This window comes from Polyodon spathula, chromosome 18 (assembly GCF_017654505.1).
Source record: "Polyodon spathula isolate WHYD16114869_AA chromosome 18, ASM1765450v1, whole genome shotgun sequence".
NCBI classification, from domain to species: Eukaryota; Metazoa; Chordata; class Actinopteri; order Acipenseriformes; family Polyodontidae; genus Polyodon; species Polyodon spathula.
In genome coordinates, this window is record NC_054551.1 from 10,469,231 (window position 1) to 10,496,916 (window position 27,686).

A 27,686-nucleotide genomic window follows, 5' to 3' on the forward strand; every position below is an offset into this window, starting at 1 on the left:
CTTGACACAATTGAGACACGGATTGTGCATGTGTGCCATTCAGAGGGTAAATGGGCAAGACAAAAGATTTAAGTGCCTTTGAACGGGGTATGGTAGTTGGTGCCAGGCGCGCTGGTTTGAGTGTGTCAAGAACTGGAACGCTGCTGGGTTTTTCACACGCAGCAGTTTGTCGTTTGTATCAAGGATGGTCCACCACCCAAAGGATATCCAGCCAACAGCAGCCCAGTGGTCAAAAACAGCTCATTGATGAAAGAGGCCAAAGGAGGCTGACAAGAATTGTGTAGAGCAACAGACGGGCTACAGTTAGTCAACTGACAGTCCAGTACAACATTGGTGCCGAAAGACCCATAAAAGAATGCACAAGTCATATATAGTGCCTTGACAAAAATGGGGTAAGGCAGCCGACAACCTAACAGAGTTCCACTTCTTTCAGCAAAACACAAGAAAATGCGGTTGCAGTGGGCTAAGGAATGAAAACACTGGAGGACTGGAAAAACATTGCCTGGTCTGATGAATCCCAGTTCCTGCTGTTTCACGCTGATGGGAGGACTAAGGTATGGAGAAAACCACATGAGTACATGCATGAGTACAGTACAGGCTGGTGGTGGTGGTGTGATGGTATGGAGTGTGTTTTCATGGCACACATTGGGCCCCTTGATAAAAGTGGAGCAACATTTGAATGCCACAGGATATCTGAACATCACTGCCAATCAGGTGAATCCCTTCATGGCAGCAGTGTATCCATCTGCTAATGGATTTTTTCAGCAGGATAATGCCCCATGCCACAAGGCTAGGATTGTCCAAGAATGGTTCCACAAACACAACAGTGAATTCAGCTTACAGCCACTACCAGCCAACTTGACACAACTGTGGGAAGCAATGGAGTCAACATGGGCCAGCATCCCTGTGGAACGCTTTCAACACCTTGTAGAGTCTATGCCCTGACGAACTGAGGCTGTTCTGAGGGCAAAAGGGGGTGCAACTCAATATTAGGAAGGTGTTCCTAATGTTTTGTACACTCAGTGTGTGTGTGTGTGTGTGTGTGTGTGTGTGTGTGTGTGTGTGTGTGTGTGTGTGTGTGTGTGTGTGTGTATATATAGATGTGTATATATATATATATATATATCTAATATATATATATATCTATATATATATATAACATATGTGTGACCAGGCATTTGACAAGCCTATAAATATTTTGGTTAGAAGGTGTGACACAATATGTCTTAAGTGTCCCTGATGTGAGGACAGTGGTATAGCTTTAATTTGAAAAGCAGACACAGAAAATAAGAGAGACTGTGTGAGAGAGAAATAATTACTAAATTGCCAAAATTGCCCCCAGTGAACATATAGTCATATGGTAGGCCTGATCTAGGAAGAAAGCCTCAATTAATAGAAGTAAAGATTTAAGATAATGGTGATTAGTGTGATCCTTTTTAGCTGATAACTGGAAATGTCATTATCATTCAAATCTATAATAGTATAAAATATACCATATAATATAAAATAACAAAGAAACAACAGATCTTGAACACAAGAAAAACACGGAAGGGGGTTATGAGGTTTCTAGCGCTATTAAGAGATAAGACAATGGGAAGATGGATTTTAAACTCTTGGACCACCTGGGGTTTACTCACAAGACATACAATGCAAAGCCTTGGTTTGAAATTGCATTGTGGAAGCACTAGTCAAAGCTTTCAAGGAAATAAACTGTGACCACTTGAAAGCTTCCGGAATATCCAACAGATGATCCAACTTTATTGAAAAATGGCAGCCCAGCAACGCTATCATATCTTATGTCACAGCACTGACATTTCTGAAGTTTTACAGTGTAGCACCAGTAAGTATAAAAACAGCCAAGGTGGTATTATATGGTAATGTCTTTACAGTAAGGTGGGCCAGAACTGCCACAGATAGATCAGGGTTAGGGATAGGTAAGACTGAAGCCTGTGGCTTTGATGAGAATTACTGCAGGGTGCATCATGTACTTGAAGATTCTGAGTGTAGATATGACAAGTGTTTTGGTCTTTCCATTGTTTAGGGGCTGGATTTCTAAGACCGCGTCGACAGAACCATAAACTTTCATATCAAACTAATCCAGGAGCACCACCCTAGGGGTAAACATTAATAAAGACAAACCAGACATTGCTGTTACGATCGTATTTGCGCACTAGCTCAAACGTAGGTCATATTCAGACCTGTTTAGGAGCTTCACAGATGCCTCCAAATACAATATTCTCAGATTCTGACACCCTCAAAATACTTTCTAAAGAATGCCCTTAGTTTAATAGAAATTAGATATAGTATACATTTCAGTTTGACAGGTGTCTAGAGAACTGTGAAAACTGACAACTGTGACAAATTGTATGTGTTTCTTCATGAAAGCCTCCACTATATCCCTCTCACTGTTGAATAAATAAATACATTTAAAAAATAAAGAAAAGCAAAACTTTCTTTCTGGTGTTTATATTGGCTGTTTGTGTCTCAGATATGTATCTCCTTGTTTATATTTAAATTATACAGTGTTTAAACTAGTGTACATGTGTTTTCTTTTAAAAAGTTCAGTGCCCAACATGCTTTAGACTCAGTGAGTGTCTGAAGAATAGATTATATTAAAGCTGCAGTGTCCCACATCATGTTGATTTCTACCCTGAAACTGCAGTACACTGCCTGGCCTGATCAGAGGCTCTCCTGGTGTACCCTAGGTTCCTTTGCCTTGCTGAGTCCTACCTTTACAAGCCTTCCTGTGAGTGATGGTTTTGGTAAGGTCTCGGTAGAAGCCTTCCTTGCAGTAGTGGCAGTGGCGCCCCGCTGTATTGTGCCGGCAGTTCAGACAGACCCCACCACTCTTGCGGCCGGACAGCTTGTACAGCTCCATGTTGAATCTGCAGCGGCGTGCATGCAGGTTACAGTTACAGGCTGTGGGAGAGAGGAGACAAGGTTAGCTTTGTCAGTTGTAATAAACAGTGTTGTCGAATGCACTGACCCCTTCAGGTGAGAGGAGGTTTTACATATTTTCTCTCAAATAAGTGTCAAATTTTCAATAACCAGACTGTGTGAGTTTTAGAATATACCGCTCAATTTCAATGGTAACCTCCACAACTAGTTTTCATCAAAAATCAGTGAAAGCAGGCAAGAGAGAGAGAGAGAGAGAGAGAGAGAGAGAGAGAGAGAGAGAGAGAGAGAGAGAGAGAGAGAGAGAGAGTGTCTTGGGTCTCTTTTAAGCAGACTGACAGTTCTGTTGAATTGCGTGATGGCTTAGTCCACTGATTTATTTTGTTTATCTCCATGTATCTAGGTAATGAGTGTATTATTTGTACAGTTGAGTCTTTAACACAGAGATGTTATTAAGTTTACAGAAAAGTTTTGTGTCAATGCAGGTGGTTTTTAATCTCTGACCTGTTTAATATCCTATGTTGTGTGTCTGTATGATGCTGTATTGTTGTTTCTGCTGACAGCATTATTTGACATGGGCTTACTATTACAGCAACAAATGTTCAACACAGTTGACTGTGGGAGTTGGGGGAAACATATTTGTGTTACACAGGCTTCACTACACAATGCCTCACCTATGAGCTTCAGTGCACAACCCCCCACCAGCCTTGAGTCCTTCAGAATCAGGTTTTGCTCATCGATTATGTCACAAAGAAGTATTTTTTAATCCATATTTGTTTTGCAATTCAACTACATTCTGGCAAAGCTGGCCAATTGGTATCACTTTAGCAACAGACCTCTCTCTGTCTTCATTCTGAGCATAGCTTGTCTCGAGACTCTCTCTTCATTCCAAACATGGCCTGCCTCGAGACTCTCTCTCTTCATTCCGAGCATGGCCTGCCTCGAGACTCTCTCTCCATTCCGAGCATGGCCTGCCTCGAGACTCTCTCTCTTCATTCCGAGCAAGGCCTGCCTCGAGAGCATGGCATCTCTCTCTTCATTCCGAGCATGGGCCTCGAGCCATTCGAGCAGACTCTCTCTTCATTCCGAGCATGGCCTGCCTCGAGACTCTCTCTTCATTCCGAGCATGGCCTGCCTCGAGACTCTCTCTTCATTCCGAGCATGGCCTGCCTCGAGTCTCTCTTCATTCCGAGCATGGCCTGTCTCGAGTCTCTCTCTCTTCATTCCGAGCATGGCCTGCTTCGAGACTCTCTTCATTCCGAGCATGGCCTGCCTCGAGACTCTCTCTTCATTCCGAGCATGGCCTGCCTCGAGACTCTCTCTTCATTCCGAGCATGGCCTGCCTCGAGACTCTCTCTTCATTCCGAGCATGGCCTGCCTCGAGACTCTCTTTATTCCGAGCATAGCCTACTTCGAGACTCTCTCTTCATTCCGAGCATGGCCTGCCTCGAGACTCTCTCTTCATTCCGAGCATGGCCTCTCAAGACTCTCTTCTTCATTCCGAGCATGGCCTGCCTCGAGACTCTCTCTCTTCATTCCGAGCATGGCCTGCCTGGAGACTCTCTCTCTGTCTTCATTCCGAGCATGGCCTGCCTCGAGACACTCTCTCTTCATTCCGAGCATAGCCTTCCTCGAGACTCCCTCTTCATTCCGAGCACTGCCTGCCTCGAGACTCTCTTTATTCCAAGCATAGCCTAGTTCGAGACTCTCTCTTCATTCCAAGCACGGCCTTCCTCGAGTCTCTCTCTCTTCATTCCGAGCATGGCCTGCCTGGAGACTCTTTCTCTGTCTTCATTCCGAGCTTGGCCTGCATGGAGACTCTTTCTTCATTCCGAGCATGGCCTGCCTCGAGACTCTCTCTCTCTTCATTCCAAGCATGGCCTGCCTCGAGACTCTATCTCTCTTCATTCCAAGCATGGCCTGCCTCGAGACTCTCTCTCTGTCTTCATTCCAAGCATGGCCTGCCTCGAGACTCTCTCTCTCTTCATTCCGAGCACGGCCTGTCTCGAGACTCTCTCTCTGTCTTCATTCCGAGCATGGCTGGTCTCGAGACTCTCTCTCTTCATTCCAAGCATGGCCTGCCTCGAGACTCTCTCTTCATTCCGAGCATGGTCTGCTTCGAGACTCTCTTCATTAAAGGCACGGCCTTCCTCGAGACTCTCTCTTCATTCTGAGCACGACCTGCCTCCAGACTCTCTCTCCATTCTGAGCATTGCCTGCTTCGAGACTCTTTCTTCATTCCGAGCATGGCCTTCCTCTAGACTCTCTCTTCATTCGAGGCATGGGCTGCCTCGAGACTCTCTTCATTCTGAGCATGGCCTGCCTCGAGACTCTCTGTGTTCCAGCCAGCCAGCCTGTGTGTCTGTCTCCCAGATGTTGCCACTTTAGCGACCGACCACCTCCAAACAAAAACACTTGTACAATCTCTGAATAAAACTGGAAGAGAACCTAAAGAGGTTCTAGCTAAGGAAATAAATCCATAAATATCATGTACATCCATTCCCTATGAAGGTGCCATGTGCAGTTTTAAATGACGCATGTGTCGATAAAAAAAAAACAACCAAAAACATGTATTTTCAATTAAAAAAAAAAATCTAGTACCATTCCAACTGAAGGAAGTTCACAGTTTGTATGCCTTAATTTAAGGTAGGTCATTTCACACAGAGTTAAATTCTCTCCATCCATCCCTTCAACATCTTTTTTCCTGTCGTTGGCCAACTAGGTGCTGTTGACTGACATGCTTGGCAGCCAGTGGCATGACCCCAAAGACACTGCCGAGGTGAAATAACCTAGAAAGTATGATCATAACAACTTTATTGTGAAAAGATTCTAGAAATATCTGTCAGTCCCAGAAAGTTTATGTGATATTGGTGACTGCCTTATAATACCGACAGTTATGATAAATGCAGCTTTTTCTACAAACTTATTATATTTGTAGAGGCATTGTCTCATTCCATTGTCTTGTCTTACTTACTGAACAGGCAACAGGGAATGTAGGATTAGTTGTTTAGTGTCTTCTATATCCGCATGGTCACGTTCTTTCTAACCGGGAGGGATTCTGATAGTTCACTATAGCCCATTCCAGGACAAGGTAAACATCATTTACCCTTCACACAAGCCAAGCCACTTGGTCACTTTTGTTCTAGCACATATACAGTTACAAGTACAAACTGTGACTGGAGGTAAAAGCTGTTCTTAAACAGCTGTGGTGATTGCGTTTTGTATGTGAGCCATCAGTCTTTAAATCATTTTATTATCAGAAAGGGTCATGGTTTATTTTAAGGGAATTGTTTATTGACTGTTAACAATTAGCTCATTACATATAAACACATGTTTTAAGGGTTTTGTTTCAGAGCTAACAAAGCAATGTCAGTAAACCTAACAACAAATTCCAGAACCTAATGTGTCTTGCCATTAGAGAATAATAGATTCATCGATTAAAAATTCACTGATATGTGAATCACCCTGGTGCCCTATTTGGAGCCCCACATTTTCCATGGGAAAGACAGTCGATTTTTAAATTGTATTTTTTTAAAAGCTATTCCTGAATAAATCCCATAGATCACTCCTTACAGATACCTCAATGTTCCTCAAGAGCTTGCGTGAAGGAACGCAGTCGACAGATTCATAGGAAAAGGAAGGCAAGGCCGTGCGTGAAGCTTTTGAGAGTTCTTGAAAAGGAAATAAATGGGACACATTTTCCTTAGGAAAAAAAATTTACTCAGGAGTCTGAAAAACTAAACATTCAGAACTGGTTTACATAATGCAGCACTGAAGGTGTTCTAACAGTTACGTAAAAAATTCAATTTAAAACAAATAAATAAAGGTAATATAATGTATGCATCTCTAATCTTGGAAAATATGAGACCTAGTGAAGTGGTGGTTATATGTAGTACTGTGCACATGTGTGAACACCCCATTGCTTCTGTAGTTTTGATTTGTTGTGCGTATGAAATCAAACCACTAGAACTGAAAATATTGGAAAATTGTCAAAATAGGCAAATTAGTGGTTGTCTAATTTAATTGATGACTTTAATAGGCCACACATACAATTCATGTAAAATAGTAAGAGAAAAGGAACACATAGCCACAAATGGTAAAATGCATGAGACTTTTTAGAAGTTGTTTAAGATTCCTAATTAAAGCAAAGTGGTTTCATACAAGTGCCTATTGTTCTATACTGGACTATATGGCACCCAATTGTACCAGTACTTGCACCAGCTTGTACTCACACTGAACTGCTTCATACCTTGCTGCATTCTGCTACTGTTCTTAATTATAACTACTTCCTGTAGCTGGTACTTGATTTTACTCTTATAGGTATCCGTATTCACGTTTTTTGCAATTGCTCTTATTTGAAATTGTTCTGATCCATCAATCATACTCACTACGTGCTCTTAATGGACACTACTCGTATAAGCAAATATTTTTACTATAAGTGTAACTGCTCTTAGTCAAACTCGCTCTTAAATGTAATTATTTGCTGTAGTCTTTATTTTGCTCTTCTTTGAATTTGATCTTATTTTCTAGTGAGTTTACTGTACCTTATAACTGCTGTTATCTTTACTGTGATATTTTGTAACACTAGTAAGTCATCCTGGATAAGGGTGTCTACGAATAAATAAATAAATAAATAAAATATCACTGATTACTGACCAAAAACTCACACCGTAATTAATTTAGACCAATTTGTAGATTTTATTTTTCACTTTGACATTATGGACTTTTTGTGTGTTGATCAGTGGCAAAAACTCCTAATTAAATCCATTTTGATTCAATGTTGTAACACAACAAAATGTGGAAAAGTCCAAGGGGGGTGAATGCTTTTGAGAGCCACTGTACGTGTGCATATTTCAAAGAAGCACACAATGCATATAACAGCAGACATGTTCACATTAAATCATCATATCTGGCACTAAGCAAGGTTAGATAGTTCTCCGATAAAGACAAAATGTAAATTCGTTTGACATAAAACCGCATTTTTCAGATCTATATAACACCGAAAGCCCAAAGTAAATGAAGACCCTTCACTAATGAACTGCTTTCGATATTTTAAGTTGTTTTTATATGCAAGATAGAGTAGCCAGGGAGCTCTATATCGTTAGGAAGAAAGGGTTCTCTTCCTTTGAAATCCCGCTGCTCTCCAGGGCTTACTCCTTTAATGGGCTCAGCAGGCCTAATTGGCCCTAGTCTCAAGAGTTTGAAGTCTTGCTGGGTTAGTCATTACCATATCAAACCCACATTTCCTACTTATCCTTACTTTGTTTTCTAGTTTCCTTTAAGGCATTTGCTTCCTTGATGTCTTTCTGGAAGTCCATGAAGTCAAAACACTTTATTAAGTCGGTTCTTAAAGGATCACAATAATTCAGCATCAATAACATGTCTGGTAACATTAGGTTAGTATCATAAACCTGGTTCCCTGCAATAGAAATGTAACCATTACCGTATGGGATATATCTCTAATAGCAGAGAAAATATTATGATTATTTTAGGGTATTATTGTACCAAAAAAGAAAAAAAAAACTGTATTCCTTTTGTTATGAGATACTGGGGGATTTATGTCACATATTGAGACTCTACTTTAAGAAGAAAGGCATGCTGGGATATTAGTAAAGCCCTTATCAGCTGATGGTAGATGACCAATTGAAGATCCGAGGAGAAAGAAGGGAGTTTGGAGAGATCACACCAAACTTTTAAAATAAATCTGGGTGACTCCAATACTTGGTACCAATGGGCAATGTAACATTTGTTCTAGTTTATCTTTATTATGAAAAGTTATTTTAATGTTTAATATTTGGATCCAATTCCACTGACTGGTTGATATGAAAAGTAGAAATGCTTTAGGGAGAAAAGAAGGATTAGTGCAGCGAGTAACCTAAGTTCTGGCCTCTGCAAAAAAAAACAAACAGGATGCTTGTATTTCACCTACCCGCTTGGCAGTAAAGTCTCTAAGGACAGGAATTTCAGCCCTGCTGAATGAAGGGTCTTGAATGGCGGTCTTGCAACTGTGTCCAGCACTACATTGAGCCGCCAGCGAGGGACAAGGTACTTTCTAGGGGTCTTAACCCACGAGCACCCTTCAAAAGTGTGCTCCTGGGGAGACTGTCAATTTTAATATGGCAAGCTGAAATAGCTGCCAGGTATACCTTAACCGTCTGAAGTCCTATGTCCGACATTACAATTTTCCCTTTCGAGTCCTCATCAAAAAGATGTCAAGCTCAGGTCTCTAGTGGTTTTATGTCCGGAAAAAGCCGAGAAAACCTTTCAATGGCCGAGTGAGCGATAGGAGCAGAAAGGAGCTGAAAAAAAAGGGGCATATCTGAGCTACTACTCTACTATACTCATAGCCCCTGCGCCACAGAGATAACACGGACACAGACAAAGAAAATAGTTGCTTCCACATCCAGCGCTCAAAGAATATCAGAGACACTTGCAGAGCTTTTTGAGATGTTAGAGTAATAAAATAATGACTTGGATCGCATTATTGAGGAGTTTGGTGATAAAACAAGTGATCAAGAGAGGATTTATCAGTATGCACATGACTATGAAGATATATGTGAAAAATACAGCGAACAAGGGGTGGGGCTTGGCTGGAGATGCACTACTGAGTGTCCTTTGCTATGCAGTGCCTTTTGAACCTGTTTTACTCTGAAAACTATTTTTTTAAACAGCACGTGTAAAACAAACAGCGTGTGTGAAAATAAATTGGACCTGACGCACCTGTCAAGCGCTGAATAAAGGGACCACTAAGGGTGAAGTATGGAGGGAGATTTCCCTTCATCAAATAGATCCTGCAAAACTGCAATACATCTGTTCGCGACTGACACCACGTCTGGAAGTCACCTCATTTGTAGACGTACTGGGAGCGGGTAGTCACTGCCCTGGCATCCTTAAGGGTGACAACGACCCTGTCAGATAACCCGAGGTGGGCCTGGTAGAATGGGCCCTGGACGTGTGTCAGGACTTGCAACTGCAGCTGCTACTTTGGAGCAGGGTGCCGGTAATTGCGGTACAGCACATTAGCTGTAACAGGAGCTGTACGAGCCTGTGGCTTCTGGGGCTGAGGGTGCCTGTTTCGCCATTGCTTTGCCAGCTTATAGGCTGGGGCTTCTGCTTGGGGAGGAGGCACTGCCAGTTCCCTGGAAGTTTCCTATGCTTGGTGAAAGCGCTTTAGCATCGCACCCACTGGCGTCCAAACGTATAACCCGGGGAAACGGGTGCATCAGCAAATACACCTTGTACTTGTTAGGCACTCAGGCATAAGAAAGTCAGAGCTGCCTTCTTAATGCCACCAATGTGGCAGTGCTCCTGCCCAATGCCTGCCCATTGCACTTAGACAACAGGAAAAGGTGGTTATTGACTAAGCTCAACTCATCCAACCAGTGGGATGAGGGCCTGTGTTCAGTGGACAGAGTCTGCAACATTTTGGACTGGTATGCTACCAATATGCTACTGTAGCTACCCAGTCCTGTGCAAAATGTAGAGGCCGCATAGGCCTTCTTCAGCATCACTTCTGTGATGCAGCATTGTTATTTGGACATGAGATGTCCCTTTGCAGCATAGCCAGATTGAGCATCTGCACCAGAGAGGTGATGGAAGCAAAGTCCAGTTTATCTGTGTTGATAAAATGGCGCTGAGCCTTATGTGTCACTTGTATTTATTATTATTATTATTATTATTATTATTATTATTATTATTATTATTAGTTTATTTACCAGACACGTTTATCCAAGGTAACTTACAGTAACTAGGGTGTGTGAACTACGCATCAGCTGCAGAGTCACTTATAACAACGTCTCACCCGAAAGAACAAGGAGGTTAAGTGACTTGCTCAGGGTCACACAATGAGTCAGTGAGTGAGCTGAAACTTGAACTGGAGACCTCCTGGATACAAGCCCTTTTCTTTAACCACTGGAGCACCCAGTTTGCCTTCGACCTACTGTAGGCTGCTTCCCTCCACCTCCCACCCACACCTGCATGCTGCCTGCTCTGTGGCTTGATCCCCCACTCTGTGTGGCAATGCTTGTCACAGTGAGTTATGTCTCAGGCTTCCCTGTATTTGTCAGCTTAGCAGTTTCCCTCCTCAACAAAAACTCAATAACCCCCCAGCAGCCTCCTGTGCCCGTGGGAGGAGGGAGGGGGTCACAGCTGGGCTGGCAGGCACATATTCTACTAAAGGTTTTTCATGTTTTTTCTGGTTATTAGTTTTTCAATGCAAAATCTTGCATTGCTTTTTTATTTGAACAGATCCTAGTGCTGCATTTATTCATTAGTCTTTATCAGCTAGCTAAACGATTGCTATTTCTTATAACAAACTTGAAGGGTGTGTTTTCTCAGAGAACAACAAAAGTATGTAATCTATAGCCAGCTGTGGCGTGTGCCTAAATTCTATTATAAAACAACACAAATGTAATGTATTACTTAATTTTAATCTGGTTCAATATTATGCAAATATCAAAGACACCACCACAGTCCTTTACAAGTTCTGAATTCTTTGTTATATAGATTCCTGGGATAAAAAAATCCCTTGTGTCAGAGATATATAGTTGCAGCTGTCACGTTCTGAGCTAGAACAGTCACCTCACTACACATCATTGTAACACCGTGGATACAGATATGGTAAAGGTATATTTATTTGGGGATGCTATTACACACAAACCTCTGCCGTTCACCAACCTGTGACTCCCAACAACATAATATTTGTAATGCTAGATTTAATTAGGTGTTTATATCAATTTTGTGTCCTATTTGAATGTCGCACTGCACACACACACACACACACACACACACACACACACACACACACAGGTCTCAGAAGGAACCAGTGCTGATCTCCAATCAGTTGACAGTAATTGCCCTGCATCTCTGAATTTGTCCTGACAGAGTGCTTCCCTGTGGGAGATGGATGGCATTCATTCATTCACACTGCATTGAGCTGCCATGATGCTCTGATCAGAGACCGGGCTGAGCACAGGCCCAGGCAAGGACCAAAGCCACCCCCCGCCCCCTGTCCAGCGGCCTGGTTCAAACACACAGAGCAGGGGTCTTTCCTCACACTGCCCCCCAATCCCATTAGATCTGCCTGCATTGTCTTGGCTTGCTCCCTTGGACGTTGCCGGCTGAAGGCAATTTTAACAAGATTATCTTGGAGTTAATCCAAAATAGCTACCTTATGTCACTGATATTATGCTCCCCAGCCTTTCCACCACTGTTCAGTAAAATTTCAGTCGTCAGTCCCTTTAAGTTACCTTCAACTACCCATTTTTTATACCATCAACTACCAACTGGGTACAATGCATGCTAATTTATACTTTCCATCTTAAAATAATTGTTGTTTTATTTTGAACACAATTACCGGTACATTGACTCATACATTCATACACTTGATAATTCCAAACCATAGGTGTACAGTAATGAACTGCCCTTTACAGATTAATTAATAGGCTAATAATTAATCTGTAACATTTCTGGTTTCTCAGATCTGTTAAGAATTATTTTAGGTTTAGTAAATTAACAAGCATGTCAGAGACATTCATCCCCCACCACGTCTGTAAATTCTTGAGTCTTGAGTACCATGAAAAAGCAGATCATCCTGTTTGACATAGACAGACATGGCTACCTCCATAGAACCCCTAGACTCTGATAGTTAGACTTTGTCATTTGTCCTAAATATGGTGACCAGATTTTCAAAGCTCAAAATCAGGACAGATTGTTAAATAATTTATAAGACTAATTAAACCATTTAAATATAGGCTATTTAATGGTTATTTCAATGGCCATAGTCTTAGTATTATCTTTTTTTTTTTCTTTTTTAAGCAGCTAGCTAATTTCAGTACACTCCCGGTTGTATAATTTGTAGCAAATTAGTTTAAGTTGCCATATTGTATATATGTAGTGTTAGTTTTTATTGAGTTTGTTAATAATAATAATAATAATAATAATAATAATAATAATAATAATAATAATAATAAATTCTGTTGATCATCGTTAATAATAAATTTACACATTTCTTTTTGTACTCACTGCGTCAGGATGGCTGTTTATTGACGTTGTTGTAGTTTAACCCTGTGGATTCAGGTGCTTGCAGCCTCTCACTACTCTGCCTGGTATCTGCGGTAAATCCCGCCATAAATAATTTTATTCACATTGCAAATAAACTAAATGAAACGTTAGGTTACCTACCGTAACCCTGGTTCCCTGAAAGAGAAGACGACCACCACCAGATAGGTATGGGATAGTCCTGCCCTTCAGGTAGGTATTGCTGAGCTCTCTATACCAGAGCTACCGAAAGGCCCCTTCCCATGATGACACACTTGGTCCCACCTACCAAGGGAATAAAACTGTCACTCACAGGAAGATCCTCCTCTTTTTCCATTGAACCCCTGAGGGCAACTGAAGCGACCTCATTGGTGGTGGTCATCTTCTCTTTCAGGGAACCAGGATTATGGTAGGTAACCTAACTTTCTCTTTCAATTCGAAGACCACCACCAGACAGGTATGGGATAACCTAAACCAAAGACGTCATGAGGGGGAAGGAACGGCAGCAACTGAGGGACACACATCACTGTCTAACCCAGGGGTTAGTGGTGTGAACTTACACACTCAAGGACCCTTGTGCCTACAGAAGGCAAGGCAGGGTCTACCACATTAGTACGGTAGAACCTGGCAAAAGTATGCGGCATAGCCCAGCTAGCCGCAGTACACATGTCAGACATCGAGGCGCCCTTGAAAAGAGCCCAAGATGTAGCCAACCCTCTAGTCGAGTGTGTGGCTACCCTACCAGGTGGGGGCAAGCTAGCACCATTATACGTAGTCGAGACTGTGTCCACAATCCAGTGTGACAGACACTGCTTAGAGAGGGGCTGTGGCCGTGTCCTGTCAGAGACAAAGAGCTGGTCAGATTGACGCAGAGCTCTTGTCCTATGCACGTAGCATCTCAATGCTCGCACTGGGCACAGGAAATTTAATCTCTCATCCTCCATTGAAGCAAACGGAGGAAGATGAAAAGATTCCAGTTCCACAGTCTGGTTAATGTGGAAGGCTGTAATCACCTTGAGGAGGAAAGCAGGGTTGATGCACAGCGACACTCTGCTTCCATCCTTGCAAATACTCATGCAGGAGCTGTGCACAGACAGCACCTGCGGCTCACTGATCCGCAGTGGAGGTGATAGCCAAGAGGAAGGCTGTCTTATAGACAGGTACTTCAGCTCTATGGAGTGCAAGGGCTTAAACGGGGCCTTTGTGAGAGCCTCCAGTACAACAGTAAGGCTCCATTCGGTGAGAAAAGTCCTCCTAGGAGGGCATAATTGCCGTGCGATAGCCAAAAAATGCGCACCCGGAGACATAGAATCTACAAGGGCATGGCAAGCAGAGAGAGCCGCTAAATACACCTTCAAGGTGGAAGGTGACCTTCCAGTATCGAGCAGTTCTTGTAGAAACTGCAAAATGACTGGCAAAGGGCAAGTAATGGGGTCATGGTTCCCAGCCAGACACCAAGCTTGAAAATACTTCGACTTATAGGTATACAAATGCCCTAGTGCTCTGCATCGTTCCCAAAACCACATCCGACAGCCCTAGGGCTAGCCAGCGGTCCCTTTCAGGGGTCAGACCCATAGTCGGAACCTTCCCGGTTCTGGTTGCCAAAAAAGAGCCTTTCACCTGACTGAAGAGATCCAGCAAAGTGGATCTCCCAGGGCTGGCCATGCAACAGCTGGCACTGGGTCGAAAACCAAACTCTCCTGGGCCAACAGGTAGGCTTGCTATTAATTGGCTCTGGCATCGTTGAGGGTGAGACCCAGCCTCAAACATATGCTTCATCACAAATAGCTGTGTGGGCCACTGCTCCTTCCTGCGACTGGGCAGATCAATCAGTCGTCCAGGTAATTCATCACTGTGATCACTTGCAGCCGCAAGGGAGCTAGGATGGCATCCATGCACTTTGAAAACGTGCAGGGGCGCGACTAAGGAGAGGCCGAATCACAGCATGGAAAACTCAGGACGCTCCCCTGTAAGGTGGAGCGGAGATACTTCCTGTGCGCTGGACCTATAGGAACGTGAAATCCACGTTCTTTCGGTCCAGTGTGATAAACCATTTGCCGGACCAGACAGCCTAGCAAGTACAGCGGACGCCAGTGTCTTGTTCTCTACCTGCCAAGGCACCTTGCGTTCTCGGTGGGAGCGCTGCAGCAATTCCTCAACCGCTAGTCCAAAGTAATGGTCAGGGGAGGTAGGGGCTGTTTTGAAAGAAGCAGCCACTTTCCCATGAGGCCGCGACATGGGAAAGTGGCTCCTTAATGGTTCTCCTCAGCAAAGCTGGAATCCGGTTCTGTAACATCCGGGCCGACCACCGGTACAGGTGGGGTCAGCTCAGGGTCGTTATCAGCTGAGCTGGGGCCACAGTGAGGGCTTGAGCCTGCTGCCCGGCCAGGGGCTCCCAACGCCGTGTATAGCTCAGCCATGTATTGAAGCACTCAGGCAATCAAGGGTGCAGATGCACCGAGGACACTGAGCAAGGTAGAATACACTACTGGTGCACCGAAGCATCGGGGACACCGAGTGCAGGTGTTATTGACATGCTGTGGTGCTAACCATCAAGACATGGAGCACCTAAACACCAAGGCCGCAGAAGAACTGAGAGGTGTCCAGCCTTAACCTCGTGAAGTCAACACAACCCAGGGTAGCACATAGCATATACCGGGGTGGATACACAGACTCGAGTGGCTGCGATAGGCAATCAGGAGAGGAGTACAGGGGAGTGCATGGTGCAGAGCAGCGATAACCTGTTCCGGGACTGTGTACAGTTACACAATGTGGCAGCGCATAGTGTATACCAGAGTGGAGCACAGGCTCAAGGATGTTAGGCAAGAATAAAAGTGTACTGCTTTTTTAAACTGCAAAGGCAGTAATAGGAAAAAATACAGGCTTATATGCGAGCTGAAACAAACCGGTGTATGCAACTCAACAGCAGGGTTGCAGCAGAGCTGGGTCCTGGTGGAAATCATACTACATTTTCTTTTTAAACTGCAAGGCAGTAAGGAAAATATATATACACACACAACAGTAAGGCTGTGAGGGTAAAATAGCAGTTTTTTAAAACAGAGCGCCGACATGCGGGCTGAAACAAGCTGGCGGAAGCCACTCAACAGCGGGGTGCAGCAGAGCTGAGTCCCAGTGGAGAAACACGCTTGTATTATTTTTATTTCTAAACTGCAAGGCAGTAAAAAAAATGAATACATACACACTCCACAACAAGCTGTGCGGGTAAAAATAACAGTTACCACGGCAACATGGGGGGAACTGAAATTTTTAAGCGCAGCGAGAGGGCGGGCTGAGGCATTCCAGCAGAGTCAACTTCACAGCGGGACACGGCAACGTTGGGTCCGGTGGAGGATCACGCATCTCTTTTTCTTTTTAAACTGCAATAGCAGAGGAAAACACAAAATAGCGAGCGCTGTATGGTTTTAAGCAGACTGCAATTGCAAAGCGATGTAGGCTGTTACACAGAAAAACAGTAGTCACAACGTAGTAACTGGACAGGGGTGTCTAGCCTGGACTACGTGCAGTCACACGACCAGGGCAGCGCGTAGCTTACAGCGGACTGGAGCACCATCTACAGGCAGAGGGCAATGAGGCACCTCGTGCACCAAACACCCAAGAGCGCTATGTGCACTGACGCTCTAGATACTTGCTTACCAAGCACCGTGCGCACAGAGTATCATAAGCAGGTACGTGCAGGCCATACAGGGATGGGACCCCGACATGTGCCTGACTTTGTTAACATGGTGTGTACATCCTCTAGCGTTGCAGCAAGGGTACTAACACCATGTGCTGAGTATCGTGGGCACCTTATGAGCACTAGTGTAGTACCAGTTTACTTGAGCACCGTGCACTATGTACAATGAGTGCGGCATGTATGCCGAGCCCAGTGCACAACAAGTACCCTGTTAACACTGGGTACTGTGCAGTACTACGCTAAATGCTAGGTTGAGCAGTGCCTATGCAACTAACGCAACATGCACCACGTGCATTGTGCGCCCCAAGCGCCATGAGTACCAGCTACCATACAGTACGTGAACTGCATACCGTGCGTAATCGATAGAGGTGGTAGAGGTACTAGCATGTGTACACTAGGTGCACTGTGCGTACCAATCACACTAAGTGCACCACATACCGTGTAGCGTTATTGTGTGCTACCGTAGAGGCACTGACACCATGTGTTACTTACTCTAAGCAACTGAGCACCGAGACAGAGAAGAGAGAGAAAGTACACCTTCTGTACAAGGCCCGACTCACCGCATTGGCAGACCTGTAGCTGGCAGAACTACTCGAAATGGGGATGAGGCAAGGCCAAGCCCCGTGGAGGAGAACGCGGCTGGAAGGTAAATCAACAGCGGGGATACGACAAAGCCTAGCCATGAGGAGAACACAGAGTACTCTCAGGAGAACTATCTCATGGGCTCTGCGTGCGCTGCGGTACTGCAGCACCAGGGAGGCCGCTACACAAGGTGTCTACCTTAACAGTGTGGTCAATCCACACACCTAGTCAGCGCGTAGCATATACCGGGTGGAGGATTCAAGGCTGAAGCTGAAGTGGGCGAGTTTAAGCAGATGGCAAAACACGGAAAGATAGCAAAGGGAGAGAGAGTACACCGTTTGTACAAGGCCCTAACCACCGCCAGTGTGGATGTGGCAAGGCCTAGCCCCGTGGAGGAGAATGCAGCTGCGAAGGTCACTCGACAGTGGGGATACAGCAAAGCCTAGCCCTGAGGAGGACACATGTACTCTCAGGAAGAACAGACAATTATTAATGGATGACTGCACAGACAGTCGCTCACATACGAGACAGATAAAAAGGGCGGCCTACCACGCAAGCAAGGAGGCCGCTAAAAGATAGAAAAGACTTTTAAGTCGTTAATTCCAGGAAAGTGGCAAGCTGGCTTTCAGCACAAATGCAAGGGAAATACAACAAGACTCAATTCGACTCGAGAAGCTCTTTCCTTATCCACACTCAGCTAAACGCAGAGGTATTACCTTACTATCTTGAGAGTGAAAAAGAGGAGGATCATCATGTGAGTGATGGTTTTATTCCCTCAGTAGGCGGGACCGAGTGCGTCATCACGGGAAGGGGCCTTTCGGCAGCTTTGATAGTAAGAGCGTGTTTGAAATATGCGCTCATGTAATTTTGAAATATGTGACTAAAATGAAAGTAGATGCATTTAAAATCATCTAAACATATAAATCCTTTGCCTTTTACCATACACTACATGTAATAGTAATTAGAGTACAGTATTAGTAGTAAGCTGTCATCTATAGCAGTGTACTATATTGAACCACAGTAACTGAATTGTGAATTGCATGGGGCCCCATGCTTTGAAAAATACTGCAGATTCTATAACATTTAAGATCTGTAAACACTGGCTTTAAAAATGTCAGACAGAGAAACAAATATTGAAAACTTTCAATTTTTTTAATGGAAAAAACTGTTGCAGAATAGTGCAGTGGTCTCTGTGTAAAGGAACACCTTCTAAGAAAACACTTACGCCTAAGGAACACCTTTGTAGTGAAACAGATTTTTTCCCAGTGTAAATGCTCCGGCTAAAGGAACAGGAAGTTTGTTAAAGGAACAGCTTCTTGGCACCGCTAGTAATTCGTTCACAACGTATACAGTACTGCTTTGTAAGAAAGCGGCTTGTTATCGCGAGAGTGTCTTCAGTGACACTGATTGGTTTATTAAATCTTTCCCGAACTGCTGTCATGTAATTGAATTATTTTGTATTGATTTCCATTAGTGTACCTCATCGCTACAAAATGGCATGTAAACAAACGACAAAATGCGCCACGGTTTCACTTGCTACAGAAAGTTGGCAATTGTTTGAGCTCTTGAAAAAAACCTAAATCAGACACAAGTCACCGATCAATTTGGTGTTTCCCATTCTGGTAGAACCAGGGGCAGCTATGCAACGGTGCCCACCCTAACCACGTGGTCACACACCTGGGCAGCGTGTAGCGTTGGGGACACAAGGGCCGAAACCAATTGACAGAAATACAGTAAAATACACAATACAATAATACAGTACAGTACAGATGGGGGAGAGAACACTATCTGTTTGATTGTAAGGCCCAACACACGTGGTGGTGGGCCAACGCAGCCGGCAAGAGATTTCTCAACTTAAAGGGGTTGGCCCCGGTGAGAAATATACGGCTGGTTCGGGCTGTAAGCAGCCGCGCTGCAGCTAGTCCTCTGCGTAGGCATGAGGACACACAGCACAATCAAAACAACAAAGCCCCAACTGGTGGCCCGAAGGCGGCTGGCGGGCTAACTCGACAAAGGGGACAAGGCAAACCTAGCCCCAGTGGAGTAACAGCACTCTCCCAAGTAAAAAAGGGTGAAAGACACACACTCACTCCTTTAAAATCAATACTGCACAGGCAGTCGACTCACAGATGACAGACAGTAAAGACAAAGCAGCCTGCAACGCAAGCGAGCAGGCGCTGAAGGCAGTATAAGAAAGAGAAAAAAGGGCTATGATTTAGGAGCTACTGATTCCGTGAAAGCAGCAAGCCAGCTTTCAGCACGAAGTGCAAGGGAACTAGCAGCAAGCTCAACACAGCACTTTTTAAGTAATTAAAAGGGCTCAATGCAACACAGATGGTCTTACCTTACCAGCTTGAGAAGCGAAAAGAGGTCAATCCTTCCCTGCGTGACGGTTTTATTCCCTCGGTAGGCGGGACCAAGGAGGTCATCGAGGGAAGGGGAGCCTATCGGCAGCTTTGATAGTAAGAGCTCAGTGACACCTACCAATCGGCAGGCATACATCCAATAAACTATGTTTGGTGGCCACCTTTGAATTGAAAGGGAACCGTCATAACTGCCTGTGTGAAACGTTATAGTAGTAGGTGTGGTTTCGAAGCCAACATGCCATGTCATTATAGCGTAGGTAGGTAAGGGTGTGCATGCAGTGCTTAATATGTACCAGGGCTCAGCCCCGGAACCTCTGGACGTGTAGAATCGTAGCGCAGGTACCTGTTGTTAAAAATCTCATAAAATGCTTTTTTTTTTTAAATCACAAGACAGTTGCATTAAGTCTGCAAGCTCTTGCGTGCTCTAAAGAGACGGTCTTCTGCCATGCCGACTTTAAATTACTTTACGATTTCACCTTGAGTGCCTTAAGTAAGATGACACCGGCTGCAACTCTATTGTTGTTTTTTTAACACAAATAAGCTTACTTGATTTGAAAAACGTCATGAATGATACAAGCAACTTCTTACACGACTTGGTTTGATTAAATGAGTAGTATACAGCAAAACATGAAAGCTGAACATTAATTTCAACAAAGAGCAACGGCAATTTTTTAATGAAAAAAATATATATTGTAGCCTATTTCAAAAGGAACATTAGCCTGCTATATTATATTAAACCAAAACAATAAAAATAAAAATGATCTGTTTCTCTCTTGCCTTTTTCAATGAATATAATTTAATTAATAGAGAATAAAAACATGCTAAGTTAACAACTACCTAGCCTAAGTTTAATTAATTGTTTTTGTAATCTACCAGCGACTTCTGTTGCATACACATCGCTGATAACAGTGCAGACCATGGGTCAAACCAAGTCTATTAGAAAATTGGGGTGTGATATACGAGTTGCACAGAGAATTAAAGTTGACCAATACTCCTATGTGTTTATTTTTTTCAGAAGTATTTGCAACCTCATGAACATTCTGTTCATAGGCGACATGTATAAGAGGCTTGGGGAGGCTAAGCCTCCCCAAAATAAATTGCCCAAACCCTCACAAGAAATTGTTCTGACCAACACAAAAAATATTTGTGAGATCCTTTTTTTTTTTCCCGCAAGCACGCAAAGCAGGTCTAACAAACATATTTCTCGTTTTCCTACTGCACAACCGCCAGACCGCTAGGGTAGCTGGGATATCAAAATCAACACTGTAGTACAGATACAGGATTTAGTTGCATTTCAATGTCATTGGAGGAGACAATGCTTGGCTGGTTTAACGTCAATTCTTCCCACCGATCTGAGCCCCCCATACCGCTGCAGGAGGCAGCCGACGAAAACTCTGAATCCTTTTCGCTCATTCCCTTGCCTGGAACATCCTCTTCACAATTTCTACATTTATTTGAATTGCTGTTATCTATACAAACAGCTTGATCCGAATCTGATTTTACAGAACTTAAAAAATATATTCATAGCATACTGTCTGTTTTAATGCACCACCATTTTGTGAGAATTTGATAACTGCATGTGACGCTACAGTCAGAATACTTCCTTCGACTGTTTGAACAAATGTCACCTTTCAGAACACTGTTTGTGGTGCCAGATTATGAATGTTTCTGAAGTTTTTTCTTTTGATTTTTCCAGTCATTCACTCCATTTTCAGTGAAAGTGGGGTCTTCTGAAAAAGTGTCTGCAAGGAAAGCAGAAAACCACATCTGCCTGCTTACTGTACTCTAAATATTAAAACGTATTTTAATATTCTGATGAAAATGAATTGTTTTGCTTAACAAAGACTGTTTTCATATACACAGGTAAACAAGGCTATGATGGTCCTGTTACACTATCACCAAGGTATAAAATACAGGATTTAGTTGCATTTCAGTGTCATTCAAGGAGACATGCTTGGCTGGTTTAACGTCCATTCTTCCCGCCGATCTAAGCCCATATAAATATTCAAATGTTTACAGTAAAAGTGCAGTTTTTTTTTTTTTTGTTGTTGTTGTTGCAAATATACCTTATGAAATACGTTGAATGCCCCTTGATTATAAGTATGATAGAAAGTGTGTGTTTAGAAGCTTATTGGTCAGTATTAATGATTGGTTTAAATGGGTGTGAAGTGATGGAAATGGTGTTTGAAATTGTTGTAGGTACTGTAGGACTGCAGAACAGGTTAACAGATTTAAAGGTTTTTAAAAACAGTGCATCTTGTTATCCTTACTGTTTTTCTAATTTGCTTAAATGGGCATAACAAGTACAAGCTAGTGCTATGTTAAACTTCATTTATTTGGCCATCTTATGTTAGAAAAAAACAATGTCAAATGTATAAGTAGCATCCCTGAGTGGTTTCGAGGTCTGTTTTGTGTATAAATTATACAAGTTCTCAAAAAGACGCAGGAGGATGAATCCGGTTTGCAGCTTTTATTTGTGTCTGTTAGACCAACTATTTTTCAAACTCAACACAATGAAGGAAACTTAGTGCTGGTAACAGTGTAATATATATATATATTTTTTAATCCATGTCTTATATAATGTGTGTGTATCTTATCGTTGAGTTCAATAAATGCAGGGAGGGAAGTGTGGAATAGCCTCCCCAAACGAAAGACTCACGCGCCGCCTATGAGTCTGTTGTTTTTTTTAATTGAAATTGTTGACCTATTATAAAGTTTCAGTGATAATGTGTGTTTTGACTGACAGTACAACTTTGCCACGGTTTATTTTTCAATCACCATGGGAACAGTTTTTTGTTTTTGTTTTTCGATAATGGACTTCAGGGAAAAAAAAAAAAAAAAAAGGATTGGTTTTGGGCAAAGATCTTGACCCGGGTGCAGTCGCATTCGTGATCCCCGCTCCCCGATGCCGGCCCTGCGCACATTATCAGCTGTAGCAGCGCCACTTCTGTCAGTATAGTAGTGAATAAAAACACAGTTCATTCAGATTTATTCAGGATGCAGATCTGGTAAAGTTCAAGTGAACATTTATTAAAAAAAAAAAAAAAAAAAAACTGATCAATAATTGAAATTAATTTTAAAAAGTTTTATCAGAGTTATTTATGTAATTGTAAATATGTATGTCCATAAATTAAATAGTAAATGTGCATGTAATCATCTAATAAAATGCATACACAAATATTAACTAAATACCCATGTTGCGTCGTGTCTTATAGTGCCTTAAGTATGCGGCTATATCATGTAAACCCCTTCCCTGTCATGCCTTTTTGCTTTATTACAGTTCAGTGAAGATAATCAGTGTGATCTTCTACTGATTCTGAATACCCGCAAAGCAAGATTGAATATCTTGCATATTTTGGATTTAAAGGCCCTGCAACCTTCCAATTATGAATATTTTAAAGTTATTCATAATTGCATTTATGATAAACAAGTACTTACTTGACTGTATAATAAACAAAAACTAAATAAACAAAAAAGGCTTTTTTTATCTACAATTTAAAAAGTCTGTGCATTTACAAACATATTATTTTATTATGTTTACTTTTTATACATAAGTAAATTACTTAAGACTTAAAAGTGTTACATCAGTTACATTAGGGATGTTGCGTCAGTTACAAGCAAATTATATTTTTTAGTGTAACAAATTACATTGCTATAGGGCAAAATTACGTGTCCATGGACCAACTAAGAGAATTTTAAAAATAAGGATACATCATCCCAACAGAATGATTTATTAAAAATCACAACAATTCAGTCTGTTTATTTTGGCAGATATTATTAATGTGGGTCAGTCAATATCCATATTCTGGTAAATATATAATCTTTGAGATATGATTTGCACAGTAATATTTTTCCTTCATCAATTTCTTTCTCAAACTAAAAGAATCTGGTGATTTATTCTGTGGATTAATTTGAAATTTTTTCCAGGAACACATGGTACCTATACAACATGACCGCCAGGTCAAATTACAGCAGCACTGTGGCAAAACTTGGGCACATTATGATGCCTCAAACTATCTACAATGGTTCTATGAGAAAAATGCTTTTGATTTCTGAAAAGAAAAATGACCCTGAGGTAATATTTTCAGTGGAATTGCCCTAACGTGAGTTTCAGTAAACCAAAACATAAGCAAGAAGCACGGTTCAGCATAATAAATATAGTAATGAAACATGGCAATGCAGACACACACATGTGGTAAGAGGTATACTGCAGGGTACAAAAATGAAAGATGTAAACAAATAAATGAAAAGGTATTTACAGATGTACATAAACAGTTTAAATGATTGAAAAATATATTTCTGGACGTTTCGGTCAAAAGCCCTCGTGCCATGTAGAAATAAGTGTGTGTGTGTGTGTGTGTGTGTGTGTGTGTGTGTGTGTGTGGTCTAACTTCACTCTAACGAACCCCCCTTTTTAATGATCCAAGCAGCAAGAACCGTTTTTTCAATGGAAACTAGCCCTATTAGAACGATCACTTTTACAAAACCTAGTTGTTGTCAAAAGTTAACATACCCCAATGGAAATTTATTCTAGAAAAACAAAGAATTTTAGGAAAAAAATATTTTGTAGCAAAAGTTTTGCTTTTGTGGATGAGGAAAAGGTTACAAAAAATAGATGTCTACAATGATTTATTTCAGCAATTTTTTTGCAAAACTCCAAAAAATTCTAAAGTATTCATACTCTGTAATGCTATGATAGTATTGTCTATGTGCTAGAAATTTCAATACAATAATGCAGAACCTAATTCTTGAAAAAGTCTAGAAAATGCTGCATTGTAGGTGAACATTCTTGGACAGTATACAAGGGTTAGGCATAAGATGATTGTTGTCATTACCAATAAGTGGGAAAGAGTAAACAACTCTCTGAATTCTATTTATTGTCATAAAGCTGGAGAAGAAAACAAGAAGATTTCCAAGTATTTAAGTATCCCAATTTCTATTATCAAGAAGTACAAGACTCATGGTACTGTCATAACGCAACCTCGGTCTGGAAGAAAAAAGGTTCTTTCATCAAGAAAAAGTAGAAGAATTGTGAGGAAGGTTAATAACAATCTAAGATTGACTGCCAAAGATAGTCAAAGTGGGACTGGGGACTGGGGTGAAAGTCTTAATGGCCGTAGGCCAAGGAAAAAGCCACTCTTAGGAAAACATCACAAAGACAATCGCTTAAAGTTAGCAAAACGGCATTTGAATGATGGATATGAGTTCTGGTCAAAGGTTTTGTGGAGTGATGAAACAAAAATCAAGCTATTTGGTCACCCTGATAGTCGTTACATTTGGAGAAAGTCTGGTGAGGCATGCAAAGAAAAGAACACCATACCTACTGTCAAGCATGGAGGTTGTAATATCCTTCTATGGGACTGTTTTTCCTCTAATGGCACAGGAAATATAGTGCCAATACATGGTAAAATGGATTCCATAGCATACCAAAAGATATTGGCCAATCATCTGAAACCCTCCACTACAAAACTTGGTTTAAAGCGCAACTGGACGTTCCAACACGACAACGATCCAAAGCACACATCAAAATCTACTTCAGAATGGTTAAAGAAGAATAAAATCAAGGTTCTGGAATGGCCTAGTCCTGATCTAAATCTGATTGAGAATCTTTGGTATGAGTTGAAGAAGTCTGTGCACAAGAGAAGTCCTCAGAATCTGAATGAACTGGTACAATTTTGCATTGAAGAATGGTCACTAAAGAATCATGCCAAAAGCTCATTGACAAATATCCTAATCATTTAAAAGATGTTATTATTGCTAAAAGTGCCTCAACTAGCTATTAATTTCATTTTCCTTGTCAGGGTATGAATATTTTTGAATTAGCATTTTCGAAGTTTTGCAAAAAAAACTGCTGAAATCAATAATTGTAGACATCTATTTCTTGTACCTTTTTTTCTCATCCACAAAAGCAAAACTTTTGCTACAAAAGATTTTTCCTATAATTATTTGTTTTCGAGAAATGTCCAAATTATACATTTCCATTGGGGTATGTAAACTTTTGACTACAACTGTATATATAAAATGTCTAAAATATACATTCCACTTGTAATACTGAAAGCTCACAGTAAACCACTGTGAGGAACATATTAATAATAAAACAGCCAGCCATGAAAAATCACTAAGGCATTCCCCGTTTTTATAACAGAAGGAAAAAGAAAGGAGGACATTCTTATATGTTGTTTATTTAAATACAAAAGTTTAGTTAACAGGCTTTTTTTTTTCTGAATAAGACACTAATAGAGAATTACAAGTACCTGAGGTTCATTGTTTGCAGGACCTGTGTTGTTTTGTAGAATGCAAATAAGTATCTTTTTCTTTGCAACATTCAAATTCAATTTAAAAGAAAATAAGAAATGTAGCAATGCCAGAATATTTGTTGTAGCTAGTATACTTAGTTTTAAATCCTTATCGATCGAGCATGACGTTTAATAGTGAATTCATTATCCAAATACCGTGAAGTCCTAACAAAAATTGGTGAGCACACATTCACTCTTAAACAATCAATCAATTTAGGATTCAATCAGTGAAAAGAAAATGTATAATTCCCAGGGAAAACAATACCAAAACAGATACAATATCAACAAAAGCGAAGAGCTATGACGTAACTGTTTCAAAACAATACTTGTGACTGGGTATATTTTTTGTTTTTACTAATGACAAGTACCAGTTGAAAAACAGGTCTTGTTGCACATGTCAGGGTCTGGGGTAACATTAATTTAAAAAGCAAAGTTGTATATTTGTCTTTATCACAAAGACGGCTGTAGTGGGTGACATCAGACCAGAAACAGGAAACAGGAAATAAACAGCAGAGAGGTGGAGTTGGGTGGAGCTGAGCGATTGGTTTTGCTCAGCATTTAATGAACAAACAGAACAGTAAATAAAAAGGTTGTAACAAACAAAAAACACAGGACATGGCACTTTCGCCAATAGAGACATACAAAACAGACTACACAGACAAACACGGTGAGCTTATATTTTAACTAGTATTATTATTGTTACCTCCGTTTCCTGTTCTCCACTCACCGAACACACAACCCAGAGTGAGTGAAAATATGCTGCTTTTATGCAGTTGTACCGAGACTCGATTGCTAATCAATCATTCACTTGGAGTCGCGGTACAACTGCACGTGAATTAATAAAGTGCAATTCCCCATGCTCACATATTATTACATTTTACTTGCAAGTGAAGTGCTGTGCAATCCTCGTGCCTAAATATAAATATCCATTTTAAACGCTCATGTTAAACAGACCTGTTTATCCCATGTACCAATGACTATACACCAACATTAACACACAACATACACACAAAATACACACAGGGACGGGGTACTTTGCCACATATACCCCGCTCTGTCTCCTCCCCCCTGGGCTCATAACATTGGAAGGGACAGCTTGAAAAGCGATGCCCCTGTTCACAGAGGGGGCACACTGGCGTCGGCTGGTTGTATCGCCCTGGATTCCTAGCCTTCAGGCGGAACTCCTCTGTGTCCTTTTCCTCCTCCTGCAGTCGTTGCTGCCGCTTTGTAGAATATTTATTTTTAATTGACACTAGGACACTTCTGTACGTTTTACATGTTATTTATCTTAGGTGTAAAAAAGGGCACGCATGTCAATGCACTGTACTGTTTTGCCAAAGAGCACAAAGATGATCCACAAGACTTCTAGAACAATGTTCTCTGGACAGACGAGTCAAAGGTAGAACTTTTTGGCCTCAATGAGAAACGTTATGTTTGGCAAAAACCAAACACTGCGTTCGAACAGAAGAACCTCCTCACAAGCATGGTGGTGGGAGTGTGACGGTTTTTGGGAATGCTTTGCTGTCTCAGGACCTGGATGGCTTGTCATCATTGACACAACCATGAATTCTGCATTGTCTCAGAAGATTCTAGAGGAGAATGTCAGGCCATCCGTCCGTGAGCTGAAGCTGAACCGAAAGTGGACAATGATCCTGAACATACAAGCAGATCTACAAAAGAATGGCTGCAGAAGAAGAAATTCCACATTTTAGAATGGCCTAGTCAAAGTCCGGACCTAAACCCCATCGAAATGTTGTGGCAGGACCTGAAGCGAGCTGTTCATGCAAGGAAGCCCGCAAATGTCACGGGCTGAAG

At 41.8% G+C, this 27,686-nt stretch overlaps 1 protein-coding gene across 1 annotated transcript in view; it reads right to left on the minus strand.

Moving 5' to 3' along the window:
• The window catches only part of LOC121294164 (netrin-3-like), an 80,894-nt gene that overhangs the window by 40,117 nt on the left and 13,091 nt on the right, over nucleotides 1-27,686 (minus strand). The window contains exon 2 of the mRNA XM_041217767.1: nucleotides 2,731-2,919. Coding sequence (XP_041073701.1) covers nucleotides 2,731-2,919 — 189 coding nt within the window. The remainder of the gene's footprint in view (nucleotides 1-2,730; nucleotides 2,920-27,686) is intronic.